Genomic DNA, 15,767 nt, shown 5'->3' with positions numbered 1-15,767 from the left:
ACCTAAACATCAGAATCAATACTATAATACTGCTTTAGTCATAAATGTCATGCCTAAATACACTGCAAACATGTCTTTGATCAAGTATAGATTTGTTAAAGTTTTACAAAGACAGCCCCTACAAACTGTATCCACCCCCATTAGAAGTTTCCCCTTTTATTACTTTTCAGCATTGATTCAGAGTCACTTTAATGTGTGTTTTTTTTTTTTGGACAAAATTTTACAAAAAAGATTCAGAATCCCCATGCAACCTGACGGAGCTGTGGTATCCAAATATACAAGAGTGAACAAGACCTATCCACATGCATGAAAGCTGTAATTATGGCCACAAGTGTGTCTACTAAGTATTGACTCATGCAATTGCTTTTGTATCTTACTTAGAAATCTTCACTTTGACATGAAAGAGTCTTTTATTTATCATTTCTTATCAAATTAAGGTGACTATTATTCAGTATTGAAACTAATAAAAAGGGGAAAACTTCCCTGAAGGGTAAATACTTTTTAATGTGCACTGTAACTTTACTGTCGCCACAAATATAAGTGTATGTGTATTTGCACAATATGACTGTATAATAGCAGCAGATGGAGACATATATAAGCTTGATGATAATCTGTTTTTGGCAGAAAATCACTTAATTTGGAATGTAACACCCATTTGAGAACATTAAATTGGCTAAAATCAAGAAAGCAGAGAGTGACTTGAAATTTACAATATTTATTGATAAGTTATTCAAGTACAGTGAGCATCATATTGTACATAAAACTACAGTATCTTGTCTGAAGTGATGAAATAAAAAACAAATCTGATCATCTCATATTACCTTTTATAAAGGTGCCTTCGATACATTCCGTGTCTTTATCATGAATGTACAGTTGTGCATTGAAAACGTAGCATGTGCACGTAGATACATGACGAAAACAACACATATTGCATCTGATATTTACAGTTTTCTTTCTATTTCTCAAATTGCATAACAGAAAACTTACAAAATAAAGACAGAGAGAAGGGAGGAGAGAAAAAGAGAGAAAGAATGGCTTTTCTTCACTGAGGTTCCCAATTGAACCGCATTTAATTTATCAATAAGCACAAGTACAAACAGACATGACAAGGAGGGGAAGCCATGTAAACAACAGAGCTGTGAGCTGATGTCTTCACAAACAGACAGACACTGGGGTGTGCATGTTAGGGCTCTAAGTTGAATCTAAAGTGTTTCAGTGCTTTTCAGTATTCTTACTTCATTTGGAAAAAAGGAAAAATAGAAAAAGGAGCAATAAAAAGCAATAATTTATTATATAAAAATGTACACAAAATTCCACTGTACCAACTGGAAAGTGATTTGAAGCCCTACTCCTGGCACATAATTGATCTTTTCTGCAAATCATTACCTCTCTCTCACTCCTCAGTTAGTTATGACTGGGGAATTCATATTGACAATCACTTGGACAACATAGTCCTTCTGGATCTTGGCATCTTGCAGACGAGTCTTGTCAGTCAGAAGCTTCCCGGAAAAGAACCACCTCTGACGGGTCACATCAATTTCTTCCTGTTCCTCCAGCTGCTTCTTTAGCTCGGCGATGGAGTCGGCCAGGCTGGCTGTCAGACGCACGTCCTTTCCTGAGCAAACCACAGGGCATAAAGAGTTGACACAGATGTCTGAACAAACTGTGAGGAGCTGAAAAGATCTGAATTATGAATCAGCCTCCAGCCTAGATTAGACAAAATAAAATGAAATGGGGAAAGCTGTTGCAGTTTTTTAGATTTAAATGGCATTCAACTTATACATTATACATATCACAGGTCATATTGGGTGTTACCTGTTGATAATCGCACCCGCAGCTGGAACTCTTGTCTGCAGGGAGGTGGCTGAGCTTGCTTTTGTGTGGAATCAGACACTTTGACATCACTGGATGTTTCAGAGATGAGGTTGACAGGCGGGGCTAAAGCATACGCCGGGAGCTGGTAGCGGTTACCCAGTTCATCATAACTCTCTGTGAGAGAGCCTGCAGAAGAAGAACAACTCACATCAATGACCAGGTTCCAGAAACCTTTCGATCACTTTTCAGCTTTAACCTCTCTCCACTCTTTACCATTGTTAACAAACAGGGGAAGTATGAGCCTGTCACATTTGCATCCATAACATCAGTGTTCTTCCCCTAGTAAAGCACTTAAAAGCAAAACCACTCCTGCATGTGAGCAGATAAATATGCAGTAACAGCCTTTTTTTCCCCATCTAACTCTGTCATGGCTTTTTGTGCATCAGTCCATTCACAGTGGTCACGCAGCACTGCGACTATTATGTAACTACTACAGCAGTAATCTCTGAACAACTGATGCATGGGATTCTGCAAACTGTTCTCTGACATTTTGAGAATTACTCACAGAGGTAAGCATGTGTGCTTAAAGTTCTGGGGTATTTACAGCTTATAATTTATAGATGGATGGGCTTTACATATCTGAAAAGGGCTTGTGTATGCGTGCTTTCATACCATGTGGCAGAGTAATGCAGGCTCCATCCACTATAGCCTGCGCTAGCTCCAGGTCATTGCACTCGGCCGCCAGTGCTGCTGCTCTGAGTGCATCCCAGATCTCTTTCCGTCCATCAAAGGCTGGAGCTGTATCCCAAAATTCATCCCTCTTACTCCTGAGCTGGCCCTCTGTCATCGGGTACTCGCTCTTCCATTTTGGACGCTCCTTCTTGAGAGGCTCATTACGTCCTGGAAAAAAAAACAAGGCAGTTTTAAAGTCTGATCCAAACGCTTCCAAGAATCGACCTAAAGCCTGTAACCCAAAATAATCTTGGCAACGCTCTTGCAGCCAACTTCCACTTTCCAAGGAATTAAACAGGTAACTTTTTCGCAGTAAATTTGTTGCTCTGACATCATAAAGGGATAATAGAGCAATGAAAGCAGGCATCTGGTAGTAAAACTGCTTAGTATGGAGATGGTTGCCGTGCTGGCTCGGGTCATGACAGCTCTAAAAATGGCTAAGCTCTTTACCACTACCTCAGGCAACAGTGAGTGTCAGGAAACATTTTAATGTAATTTAGATTTATATTTCCCTCGGCAGAGTTGTGCCAAGATAGAATTCCTGACAAAATAAATCACAGAAAATTATTTGTAAAAATTTCAAATGGTTTACTTTTTCTGTTAGAGCATAATCACAGATAATCTATATATGCATACACACACACACACACACACACACACACACACACACATTCTCACTTTGCTGTGTTATGCACACTCAGACACATCAACACTAGTCAGAGGTCAGACAAGGTCCAAAAGGCTCATCTCAACACCCCATGAATAAGTGCAATCCGCTGTGTTATCTATCATCACTATCAGTATCTGTGATATTTAATTCCTTCTGCAGAGGCTGACTAATTTGCATGCTTTTCTTGTCAGAGCTCCAGCAGCAGTATTCCGTTCACCTTCTGCAGGTGTTCCCATGCAGACAGCATATCTGCTTTAATGGTATACCGAGAAAGTCAAACTGATTCACAGGGGGAGGAATATCAAAGTGATTATTTATAGTGCTGTGGATTACTGCAGTGGCCAGTAACACATACATGTGCACTGACACACACTGACATACACAAGTGCACACCAGTGGATTATAGGCAGTAATCAGGTTCCACATAACAGGATTTATCTGCTCCTACCCCATAGGGCATTGGTTGGACGGACGAGCACTCTTTGGCCAATCAAAGACAGCGAAAAAACACACCAGTCCAGCAAGCAAACAAACAGAAACACAAATCCACTATTAATCAATTTCATATCATCACATGTTAAAGCAAAAAAAAAAAAAAAAGCGATGCATAGAGTGGTTGTGTCCTTTCCAATTTTGTGTTACAAACAAGATAAGAGGAATGCATTTTAGAGTCTTATATAACATTTACCAATGCAACATGACACTTTCTCAATTTATAGACATTTGTAGATATTTAAAGGTCTTTTGTGGTGCAGAGGCAGTATTTTGAAAAGACACAAAGAAGCTATCCATTAATAAGACAGGACATTTTCTAACAATTATGTCCAAGGACATCAATACAAATCTCAAGTATAATATTAAACCTTGTATGTTACAAATCTTTTTATTTTAGTTGTAAATTTCACATAGATACAAAAGCAGTACTCTCTTTAACAACATGAATATATTTCTGATGGAATTAAATTTGTACATAGACAACTTAACACTTATTTTTATTTTTTGACACACTGGAGTCTTTTATTGTAAAGGAAGGTACTTGCACCTATATCTGTACGTTCATAAAGTTCAATAAAGACAGAGAGCAAAGCTTTTACAAACACTGACTTACGTGCGTGCTTCTATCTGATGCATGATGATTTTTAGTAAAATAAATAAAAGTCTGTTGATAACTTGGAAATTAGGTGTCATTTCCATCACAAAATAAGCCCAAAGTGGGATGATTTTATATGTCATTAACAATGCAGGTCAAAACAATGACCTGTTATCATGAGCTTCAGGTTGCATAATCATTCAGATGTCCACTACCAGTCAGAAGTTTGAACACACCTTTTCACTCAATGTTTTTTATTTATTTGTATTATTTTCTACATTGTAGATTAATACTGAAGATAAACATTTTTTGTTTACAACATAATTCCATATGTATTGTTTTATAGATGCGATTTCTTCAATATTAATCTACAATGTTGACAATAATTGAATAAAAATCACTGAATGAGAAGGTGTGTCCAAATTTTTGACTGGTAGTGTATAGAATTTTCTCAGTTCCTAATTTAGACTTTAAACATTGTGACACAAAGCAAAATAGCACAAAGAAATATAGTTTTTTACATGTTTAATATTTTACTTCTCCTGCACAAACATGCTTTTTCAGTCCCCATGTCTAATTTTGTTAATGTGAAGAGTCAAACATGCAAAACTGCAGTAAAATGCCAACCAAACAAATGCAAATAATGTGGTCATCTGAAATCCTAATGAGCAACCTGCCCAGCAGACACAGAGATAACTGTATCTTCAGAAAGAATAAGATCTATTCTTAGCAAACTGAATGTTCGTGGGACATCTGGTGCGTGCATGACCAGATTTTTTAATGGTTGTACGTATTGTTACATAACATTACTGTGCATACTTTTATGCTTTGGGCTTTTTTGCACGTACAAATGAGGCAAATGTGCTCTGTACGCAGTGATGATAGTCTGCAGTATATGAAGAATATCTTCTGATCCATCCAGTTGCAGTAGTAAATCTGTGCGTCTGGCAGAGAGAGATCAGCTTTGAGGGCACGTCCTCAGGTCGACGTCTGGTTACCTGTAATCTAAGCTTAGCTTTTCAATTGAAGTCTTTTTTTCCCCTACTAGTCCTAGTGGGTGGGAAAATATTACAAAACTTAACCACCTATATGCCTAAAACTCTGCCATAAAAGCAAGTAAATAAAATCCAGACATGCAAATGAGATGAGTTTACTTAGGGCCTACTGTTTATGCTGCATTACTGTTATGTACTATTTTAAACTACTAATAGATGTGATTGATAGTAAATATTAATAATATTTTAGTCTTCTGAGCTGTGCAAACAATCATATAATCTGTGCATTTAGGTAAGAGGCAGAAAATAGGACATAATGTTATCATAACCTCTTTCTTATGTTCATTATTTTCCTCTATTATAGCCATTTCCCTTATTGTTGCTTTTCATTTGTGATTGCATTTCATTTTCAGCTCTGCCATATCAGTAGATTAATAATAAACTAACACTGAAGCACAAATCCAAGAGAAAACCTGCAAACCTCAGTACAATAGCAGCAGTAAAAACAGCACAGACAGTAGCACAAACCCCTCTGGGACAAATTATGGCACACACAGTGAGCTGGACAAACATGAAAGCAGAAAGCATGAAAGCAATTTTTTTCACTTAGCCTACAAAAATCTATACTTACTTTTCAGCACAATCTTAAAGGGTGTATTTGGAGCGTGATAGTAAGTGTATTCCCTGGAGTTAGGTACTCCCATAGCTGTCCTTTCTCTGAAGCTTGATGTGAGACAAACTTGTGCACATAAAAAGTCCACGACGATGAGCTACAGAAGACGAGCCTGAAGAAGAGGACCGTCCCTGTAGTGTCCAACCGGCTTGACACGATACGCCAGACGATTCATGAAACAGCCACCTGAACTAGTTGACCATGAAGTGCTGACTGAGACTCAGTGCTCTTTTAACTACTGTGACAGTTCCCCAGTTGCTTAGAAATGGCCACAGTTCCTCCACTTTTAACCCTTCTAATAACAAACACAACCTCAAAATATCTCTGGACCCGTTTGTGGAAAGAGGTTCAATACGCGGGCAGAGTACGTTAAGTGTCCTTGCCAGAAGGTGGCTTCTTTAGAGGTCTAATCCTATCAGCTCTATTCAGAGACAGGATAGAAATACCCAAAGGCAACATGCTTAACCTATTAACAGACAATAAACCCTTGTCAGACAATCGGTCTGTTTGAAGAAGTCAAACTTCTGCGAATTGGCCCAAGTAGGTGATAGTTTTTCTTCGCCAAGTACAAATACAAATACAAATCTCTCAAGTTTCTCAGATGCTTCATTTCCAGATTCATTGCAGATGTCACCTGCTTTCATTTCACCAAAACACAAGGTCTGAGTCTATGAACACCATCTGGGTGGGCATGTCTGTCTCGCAGGTAAATGATCTCCTTTTGCATGTAAATATAGTTTGGAGCAGATCGCCATGAGACACCAAGTAGGTCAGACTCTGACATGAAAACTCTCTGTGCAGGCCCCTACCACTGCTGCTGCTGCTGCTGCTGCTGCTCAATGTATAATGCATGGCAATCCAGCCAAGCACACAGGCACTTGTTCACAAGGAATGAACAGTGTTTATATAATCTGTCCCATCAGAGTAGGTCCTCAGCACAGATTAAATACACAACTAAGGCATGATGCTTGGCAGATTTAACACCTGAAACTATGAGCTTTAACACTGAGATTGTCCTCAGTGCAACGGGGGTGCAGATAGACAGATAGACGGATAGATAGATAGATAAATACTTTATTAATCCCGAGGGAAATTTTAATAATAGTGTGTAGGACCATCATATGTCTGCTGTTTATCACTGATTTAAGGCATTGCAAGCCATTTCTCTTAAGAGGAAAAAAGTAAAATTAGCATAAATTAATATAATCTAATTTAATGCAAATATTCTAGGCCTGCAAGAATGCCTTGGCTTGCTCAAGCTGAAGCATCTTTCATCTCAGTTGTAACAGCAGATGACAGCAAACTCCAAAACAAATGTACAGAAACTGCCTTCGGGGATCATGGTCTCAGAACATCTTGTCTTCATTATTTTTCTTGTGCATTCACTAAAATATGTGCTTAGTTCGACAACTTCCGTGTTCCAGCTTCTTACCTCCACGTTTTTTGCTCCTTGTCGAGCTCCGAGCGCTCACTTGTCCATCCATCCTGCTCCTCCCCACACAGCCTCCCATCACTGTCCCTGCAAACGAGACCCAAGAGGAACATCACACATCCATGGGCATCGTGTTTGACGTTTATTTCAACATAGATGTTTTGTAGTGCACGTGTGATAAATAAACAGTTACTGATGATGTGAAATGATGTGCAGCGCATCATCAGGGAATAATGACAGCTCAGCACTCCTTGTTCCAGTGAGGTCAGACAAACTGCTCTGTTTACGTCACGTGTACTGCCAGCTGACGGGGGCACGCGCCTCAAGCTCATGCTCTGACTCTCCATTCACATGTTCAAAAAATATGAAATGCCTTCATGCACTATTTTACAGTTTGTGTCACGTGTTTAATAATTAACAGATCAGATTTGATTATGATTCACGTAGGCAATTTTTATTTTCTACATCATTATTTAAAACAACAGCGGTGATGATTTTTTTTCTTCTTACCAGAAATCCAGTCTGCTAAATTATGCATCCGTCTGCAGTTTGCTTGCCACATCCGAACTTGCTTCCAAGTGAACTTATCACCGGATCCTGACGAGTCGATCAGCAGGAGACAGATCCAGCAGGATGACAGCTGGGATCAGAGTGTCGGTGCAGGGCAGGTGGACTGGTCACCGGTCAGATCCTGCAGAGCCTCCGTGAAATCTATGCTCCAAAACAGATGCAATCAATATCCATATTTCCCCCAAATCATAATGAAAAGTGCCCACCCGCGAAATCCGTTTGTACTGATCTAGTATTAAAGCTCTACCAGTCAGCACGCATGCGCAAGGTACACGAATTGCGTCAGAACAGGATTTCAGAATAATACTACGGATTGGAGATAATGAATCGGTCATTTAGCAAGCATTTAAAAAAAACTTTGAATTCTTTGTGATGATCTTTGCAGAAAAAGTAAAACGGTGCAATTAATATTCTGGTCTATGTTGCAAGATATGTATTTTTCAGTGGGACTTTTAATCTGAAATGTAGAGCTGAAGTGTTTTTTCCAACGCAGCAAATTAATGCTTCTCATAACCACAGTCCATTTTAGTATTTAAATAAAGCCTGGCATTTGCTATTAAATGCACTGTTTTTTTTTTTTAATTTTTAAAAATTCGAAACTGAGAAACTGATTGATGGTGTTTATTACTAAAAAAAAAAAAGAAAAACTGCAAAAAGCAGAACTTCTATAACTTACCTATTCACACATTCAGTTAAATAAATTATGTGTAAATTGGTGGCTGCTGAACACTTTTAAGAAATGAGAAACCAGCTGTTGTTGCTTCTTAAAAATCTAGAAACTGACTATAGTTGCTGGTGTTTCATCCTAAAAATTTGCTTATTATTCTGTCATTTATGAGCATGAAATTTGAAGATGATTGCTTTTTTGCAAACAAAATCAGTCATCAAGTTTAAATTTTATTGATTTGTGCTGCACTTTTGTCTGGGAACATGTTAATTTGGGCTGAATTAATCTTGCCACAAACCTATATAGCTTATCTGCTGACTCATTTAAGGTGTACGTAATAAATGCAAAAACAGAAACACCTAACCACAGAAATAACCTGAGGTGAGGTAGGAGGTGACACTCTGCTTTTGGACGAGCATCAGTCTTTCACAGTGTCACAAATCCTGAAGTGTGTGTGGTGATCATTCCTCATGAAGCCAAGCATTACAGCTCTTTGATGGATACCATGAGAAAAAAGCATTGCCTTTATGAAAACACAAATTTCGCTTATCATAAATGCTAAGTGATCTTTCACTCATACTTTTTGTTACCCTTAAATTCCAAAACGTTTGGCAATGTGCTTCTCATTCACTTGCTCACACACACACTTGCACACTATTACCATCTAAGAATAGGATGTACTTGTACTATACAGACTATTCTTAGCCTAACATACAGCCATGACAAAATTAGGCCAAGAATTCCCCATGCTGTGTCACTCTAGGAAATAGCTTCCCATACAGGAACATTTAGCAGAAACTGAAACAATAAAACAAAGATATATCCAAAAACTATACCAAGTACAGATAAGAGAGAAAATAATACAATGAAATGAACGTGTATTTTAATATTATAATTGAAATGATGCTACTTTTTGTTGATTACAAGTAATGATCACCTCTAATTACCCTGATTTAATATGACATTCTTTAAAAATGGTTTATCTCTCATTTATTATAATAAATTATTCTGATCTTCCCAGCATACACCTTCTGAGAAAACTTGACATGTTAAACACTGACATCTGCTGGAAGGCTGAATAGAAACAAGCGTGCTTGTACAGTCTGCTTCAGAGGGTGTACAGGGTTAAGAGGGTTAGAGTCAGGCCGGAATCTGTTATCATCCCTTAATCTCTTCTCTCTTTATTGACAACCTCTTTCTTTTCCATTCCCCCTTTAGTGACAATGACAGCCATTCTCTATATGCATTAATCACAAAACATTAAATGCATATTCCCCACTATAATGCTCTAGCAACACAATGTGTCCTGTTTTATTTAGAAGTAAAGCTTCCGCATTTCTCATACGCTTTAATCTTTTAGGCATCTCAGCTGCTGTGTCTGCCTATTTGTGATGTAATCGTATTCATATGAATCTGCAGATCAAATCTGGCATGTATCTCAACTAATCATCCCCTTCTAGCAGCATGACTCTGGGTCCTGTCAGCATAACACTGTGACATAACACTGGCGCTGGATTTTGTCTGCTCAATTTATTATGAAGTGATCCTGGAGCAAAATCAAACTGAATACTGCGACTGACAGTTAAGTAGACATAGGTGCCTACTTTCAAATTTGAAAAGTAAAAGGCTTTTTAGATTTTTTTGTAGAAAAAATGTGTTTCATATCTTTAACAGTGACTGAGCAACATAGTTAAAAATGGACATCAACTGTGTAGAATTACTTAAATAAAGCAAGTTATAAAGATTTATTAACTTAATAGGTACAAAAGACAAATAAATAACATTATCATGGCAATGCAAATTCCATTGAATGTTGAAGTCAAATGATAATATTGGACTGAAGTGTGCAAATGGGATACAGATGAACAATTGTGTGACCGAAGTTAGTGCCTTCTTATTTTTTGTTATTTTTTCCTGAATAAAAATCAACAAAGACAGTTAGTTCATGATATGTGGCTTATAAAAAATAACAAATCCATGATAGCACAATGCTCAGAGTCAAGTTAAAAAAAAAAAGCTTGTAAGAAAAAGTAAACCCATTAGAGAACAAACCATTCATGATGCATTTCTTTGCTGAAAAATGTCAACTGTGGGATGCCACAGTGAATGTTTGAGGTACTGGAGGTTGGCGTGACCCCAAATGTCCAGTCATATGGAGCCACCAAGCAAGAGTTCTTTAAGCCAACCTGATAAAGCAGGTTGATGAAGTAAAGACTGACAAATTAGGCAATCAGCATGCCTAAGCAGAGTCTGTCATACAGGTATCAGGTCCTTTTTAACTGGGAAGACGTCCCACGTCAGACCGTCGCCATATGGGGCGTGTCCAGAAGGGAGGAGAACACGAGTCACCCAGTGACTACAGACAAAAGATGAGGCACAAATTACAGGCAGCATTGGTGACATGAATACCTTGAATGAAAATCTGTGCAAACATCAATGAAACATACCTTCTCTTCTCCACACCAAAGAAGATTTTCCAGTTATTCAGCCTGCCATAGTTAAAAGGGTTTCTGTACACCTGTAAAAGAAAAAGAAGAGGAAAAATTAAACACTAATCCAAGTCACTGTCATTTTATTCAAAATAAGCATTCCTTTTGTTGAGATTTTAGATAGATTATTTATTCATCCTGAGGGAAGTTTAAGTGTTTAGCAGCTTACATACAATATAAAGTAACAAAAAATAGCACAAAAGGCAGGTTAGTGACATTAACAGTAAAGATTAGTATATAAAACTATTCTAATTTTAATATCAATAGGGTGAAAATTAGGGTAGACATTAAAAACTCAATATACAGTATATACACATTTCAAGGCATGGAAGTATAAAAATTAAAGTGAATTAAGTGATTATTTTGTGGTTCATTGTAAAAGAGTCTCCCTATCTTTTTCACATCAGGCATTGTTTTAACCTTTTACTTATCGGGATAATTACCTTTCCCCGTTTGGCCATTCTTTTTTTCTCTTTGCTGTTGATATGTCTTTCAATGCTGGTTTCCCCTCTGGATATGAGAACTGCATGCCAAATGGTTAAAGCGCCTAGGGCCACTCCCACCGTGCTGAGAAAACACAAAGCACATTTCGTTACACGCACTGCCAAGACAATAAATGACAACAATCCTGTCACAGTTTGATAAGAGCTGTTGATAAAAATCATGTTTCAAGTCGACATGACGGAAATAAATGTACTTTATACTTTGGTGCTAATATGAAGAGTTAAAATAGGTGTCAACTTCCAAATGTGGAACAGCTGCTGCTTGACAAAGTGTAACCAAAATTGCTTTCCGTTTTTTGTTTTCCAAGATATTCCTGAAGCAGCAATTTGATTTCATGCAGCTCTCCAATTTCAATTCTGTAACTTTATTTAAACACTTTTCCAATTTCAACATGTTCCACACAAAACATGCTTTGAACTAGTCAGTATTAGTCTTACTCAATACGGCAACGGATTACATAAAAAAGCTGTTTTACCTGGTGAGCACCCACATGTAGATGATGCTCTTATTAATCATCTTCTCCTTAAAGGTGTACACAGGTGCAGACGTTTGATAGTTGGTCTTGACGAAGATAAAAACAGCATATTACACAACTAACCGACAAAAAAACACATACGCTTAATCATATTTTATTGTGTTTTGACACTATACCTGGCCAGGGGGGAGAAGCCCTATAAGAATTCCCATCCCCGTTACTGGTATGCCCGGCTTTTCCATATCCAAATGCTTAAAGCGCTAATTGAGCAGCCCGCGTACACAAAACCGAGCATTAAAGACAGAAACAAGGCAGCGTCAGTGAAGCCCCACACAGAAAGACACCAGACATGAAGGAAAAAAACACCAAGCAGATCCACAGGCGTCAGCTATCTACTTATCTCACCTCAAGAGCATTGTACGCATCTAGGAACAGGTTTCTTCCACTGATACTACAGTAGACACAGCCCAGGGTCATGAAGAGACAGAAGGAGAAGAAGTAACGGTGGTTAGAATGGCCCACGCAGTTGTTCAACCAGGCTGAGGTGCTGACATTAAGGAAGAACATCTCAATGTCCCTGCAGAGTCACTATGTGCATTTTCTGACACAGTTGGAAGAAATTTAGCACAAAGGATACGACAATGGTGGTCCATTTTCAGAATACACCTGCAAGGAAAAAAGAAAATATTAGTCTGATTGTCCTGATTGACATTTTAAGAAGCTGGGGGGGGGGGGGTTGTACAATTTGATGTTCACATTTCAGATTGTAAAATAATAGTGTTGCACATATGGTCTTTAAGAATCACTAGATTTATGAAGGCTTTTTGCAAGACATGCAGAAGAGGGAAATTTAAAACTGCCTTCAGGACCTTTTGTCAACCACCATAGCCATGGTTGAAACACATAAATTGGCTAAATTAGCAAAACACCAGACACTCATTGACAAAGAAGAAGAAACATGAGATTGATTCACCTGTTACAGATACCACAGTGGTGTGTTCTCGCTGGTTTAGGCATGATGCACTTTTTGCAGACTGATACAAATGGACTGTCATTTTTTTCCTGAAGGAAAGAAGGCATTGTTGCATTACTAATGAGTTCAGGTTACCAGAAAAGTCAAACGATTTGTTAATCAGTAGTAAAGAGGACTTAATGTCTTACTGTAGGGGGAAACCCGGGGGAAGTCTTGGTAGCTTTGTAGTAATGGAAACCAATCATGATGATGATCCAGTTTCCATAACAAAGATGCCAAACAATCCATGCAGGGGAGTAAGTGTTGAGGACCAGAGGCAGCAGGACCACATAGGCGATCACCACACAGGAGCTGACCAGGATCACCACCAAAAAAACAAACACCTTACAGACAAAAGTGGGAAAAATCACACAGTGGTTAGAAAAACTAAATCAACCCAACAGAGTTTTCCGGATTTGTGGATGTATTTGCTTTGAGATATGATCAGATCCTTACCTAAGTTACACCTATAAACACATCATATTGTTCTGGCCCATATTGTCAGTGCATTCACACTGTGTGTTGGAAAATGTATAAAAAGTAACTCCTAGACTCATATGAAAGAGATTATGTGTGCACATCTCTGACGATATTCAGGTCAGGAGCGTCTACACACTGGATAAACGCTCCCAAAGACTTTAACGGACTGAAGGAATGGAATGTTTCTTCATCTGCCTGATGAGGGCTCATTATGATTGAAATACTGAGTTTTATATAAAATACGTTTGTTGCGGGGGGAAGAAAGAATCTGCACCAGAGTTGTTGGGGGGTTAAGGGAAGCGATTTTCATTTACTGTGGCTAATCTCCCTTGAAGTGGTCAATCAGCTACCTCAGACAGCCTTCAGAGTAACATCTTAAGGCTTAAAGGGTGCATTTAGCTGGTTAACATCTAGATTTATGAGTCTACCACATACAACACTACAGAAGAACCTGCTGCTCCTTAATAACAATCAATGCTGCATGTCTGAAGTTTTCCAAATGGCACAGACACCACTAACGCCCCCAGAAAAATGTATCGGGGACTGACGACGGTTGAATTCCTCCTGTGTAGCGTGCAATTAAAGCCATTGTTCATTTACAGCTATAAATGCTTATTTGAGGTTAGTCATGTGAAAGCAAGTCTTGCTAGTTATTAAAACCAAGGACTCACTTGTGTTTTCCTCACGAGAACAGAAAGTGTTTATTGAACATGAAGATTAAAGTTGTTCAGTATTGACTTAAGCACATTCTGTTTATACTTAAAGAAGACCAGATCACACTTTGGCCAATTATAACCAATCAATGAACAAAAACAGGTAATTCCAAAAGGTTCATATACCTTATTCAGCACTAAGAGGTGTCTTCGGAAGAAAAAAACAAAATGTTTTACTTTCTCATAACACACACTCACCAAGCCAAACCAGCGGGTGACATAATCCACAGTCCAAAAAACGGGCTCAAAGATTGAGTCAAAAACCACATCTGAGTCTGTGAGGGAGTTAAAGTAAAGTGACTGCACCAGCAGCCTCACGTAAGCCCATTTTTCCCTAATCCACAGAGGCAGTCTGTTTCTTCCCCGCCTGGTGTACAACTGTAGCCGTGCACAGCGCAGCAGGTGGAGCACAGGGCTGGGACACCACCGCATCTTGTACCTGCCGCATGCACACACCTGCAAGGAAAGTAAAGAAACAATTAACAATGGACTTTGACAGCTTAATCTCAACCTGACATACACGTGAGTCAAAAAATGTAGCCCTGTTCTGCAAAAATGTTCCACTAAGTGCATATATAAGACATCTATCTATAACAGAGAGTACATAGAAAGTAATTTATCTTACCAATCCAGTGTGAGACTGATAAATGTATACAATTAAACTTACCAAATGTTGAACGTGGGAACCAGTCAAGTTTGATTTTTTAAAGTTGGTTTGACACCTAAACTTCATCAGGTACAGCTACAGTTTAAAGTCGTAAATGGGAGGGCCAGTGAAGTATCCGCGGGTGCATTTCCAGAAATATAGAGGATATCAAACGTACATCAGACCATAAGATGTGCCCACAGACTAGACAGACTTAACGATCTTGATCTTGCTGTGCAGCATTCCGGACAGGGTGGAGTCTGGGTGGTGGTTTGTGCAGCTTTAGAGGTGTGAGGGGGCAGTGGTCTGGAGTCGAGTTGAGTTTTGTCTGCAGCAGCGTTCAGGTTCACTCCATCAGCCAAAGACAAGATTTATAAAGACCACCGCAAGGCACTTAAGTGTAGCTGTCTCCTCAAGAAAGACCTGACAGTATATTTATCCATTATACACATTTCGGTGAGCAGCCTCACTAAAACACAGCGCTCCCAAATCCCTTTTGTCTGGATGTCACTCACTGTTTCCCAATTCAAAAATCCGTCGCTGTGTACTGCGGCTCTGACATTTTAAAAAGCATTTCGGATTTGCAAGAGAATACTCACTGTTCTATAACGACAAAAAAGTCGCCGAGACCTTCCCTCCTGTCGACATTTTCAAAAAGACAAGAAAACACGGGATTATAGCCATAGATTTCCCAAGGAGAGCAGGATCGAGACCTGTGACTGACAGTTAACTGAATCCTGACCTACAGTTAGTGCGCCTGCGCCAGAACACCGCCGAAAAGCATCATGGTAGTCAGAGTCAGGA

At 38.8% G+C, this 15,767-nt stretch overlaps 2 protein-coding genes across 5 annotated transcripts; both read right to left on the bottom strand.

Moving 5' to 3' along the window:
- Positions 1–699: 699 nt before the first annotated feature.
- ubtd1a (ubiquitin domain containing 1a) lies at positions 700–8,245 on the bottom strand. 3 transcript variants are annotated; one of them, XM_022205869.2, is made up of 5 exons: positions 7,918–8,245; positions 7,408–7,494; positions 2,488–2,715; positions 1,816–2,001; positions 700–1,615 (listed from the first exon to the last, which is right to left on the bottom strand). In XM_022205869.2, the coding sequence occupies exons 1-5, from the start codon at positions 7,967–7,969 to the stop codon at positions 1,401–1,403; spliced, it is 768 nt and encodes a 255-aa protein (XP_022061561.1). In that variant the 5' UTR covers positions 7,970–8,245; the 3' UTR covers positions 700–1,400. The 3 variants fall into 3 exon arrangements, with proteins under 3 accessions (XP_022061561.1, XP_051816174.1, XP_051816175.1); XM_051960214.1 differs by lacking the exon at positions 7,918–8,245 and adding an exon at positions 7,601–7,720; XM_051960215.1 differs by lacking the exons at positions 7,408–7,494; positions 7,918–8,245 and adding an exon at positions 5,934–6,811.
- A 2,120-nt stretch (positions 8,246–10,365) lies between these two features.
- On the bottom strand, positions 10,366–15,716 carry zdhhc16a (zinc finger DHHC-type palmitoyltransferase 16a). 2 transcript variants are annotated; one of them, XM_022205872.2, is made up of 11 exons: positions 15,563–15,716; positions 14,516–14,773; positions 13,274–13,468; positions 13,086–13,174; positions 12,750–12,778; positions 12,518–12,651; positions 12,289–12,372; positions 12,113–12,198; positions 11,577–11,700; positions 11,092–11,162; positions 10,366–11,000 (listed from the first exon to the last, which is right to left on the bottom strand). In XM_022205872.2, the coding sequence occupies exons 2-11, from the start codon at positions 14,747–14,749 to the stop codon at positions 10,898–10,900; spliced, it is 1,149 nt and encodes a 382-aa protein (XP_022061564.1). In that variant the 5' UTR covers positions 14,750–14,773; positions 15,563–15,716; the 3' UTR covers positions 10,366–10,897. The 2 variants fall into 2 exon arrangements, with proteins under 2 accessions (XP_022061564.1, XP_022061563.1); XM_022205871.2 differs by having other exon boundaries at positions 14,985–15,630.
- Between the last annotated feature and the right edge of the window lie 51 nt (positions 15,717–15,767).

Source organism: Acanthochromis polyacanthus, chromosome 15 (genome assembly GCF_021347895.1).
Source record: "Acanthochromis polyacanthus isolate Apoly-LR-REF ecotype Palm Island chromosome 15, KAUST_Apoly_ChrSc, whole genome shotgun sequence".
Classification (NCBI taxonomy): domain Eukaryota; kingdom Metazoa; phylum Chordata; class Actinopteri; family Pomacentridae; genus Acanthochromis; species Acanthochromis polyacanthus.
Note: the sequence above shows the minus strand (reverse complement) of the source record. Positions and strands in the feature narration are given on the sequence as shown.

Bases quoted from the DNA above. Each gene is read 5' to 3' on its own strand.
- zdhhc16a (XM_022205871.2), bottom strand. From the start codon at position 15,050: ATGAAGTTTAGGTGTCAAACCAACTTTAAAAAATCAAACTTGACTGGT. The intron at 12,779-13,085 runs GTGAATCAATCT...TTTTCCTTGCAG, and splicing joins CACTGTGGTATCTGTAACAG to GTGTATTCTGAAAATGGACC. The intron at 11,163-11,576 runs GTAATTATCCCG...TTTCTTTTACAG, and splicing joins GAATGGCCAAACGGGGAAAG to GTGTACAGAAACCCTTTTAA.
- ubtd1a (XM_022205869.2), bottom strand. From the start codon at position 7,969: ATGTGGCAAGCAAACTGCAGACGGATGCATAATTTAGCAGACTGGATT. The intron at 2,002-2,487 runs GTATGAAAGCAC...CTTCTTCTGCAG, and splicing joins CTGCATTACTCTGCCACATG to GCTCTCTCACAGAGAGTTAT. The intron at 1,616-1,815 runs GTAACACCCAAT...TGGTTTGCTCAG, and splicing joins GCGGGTGCGATTATCAACAG to GAAAGGACGTGCGTCTGACA.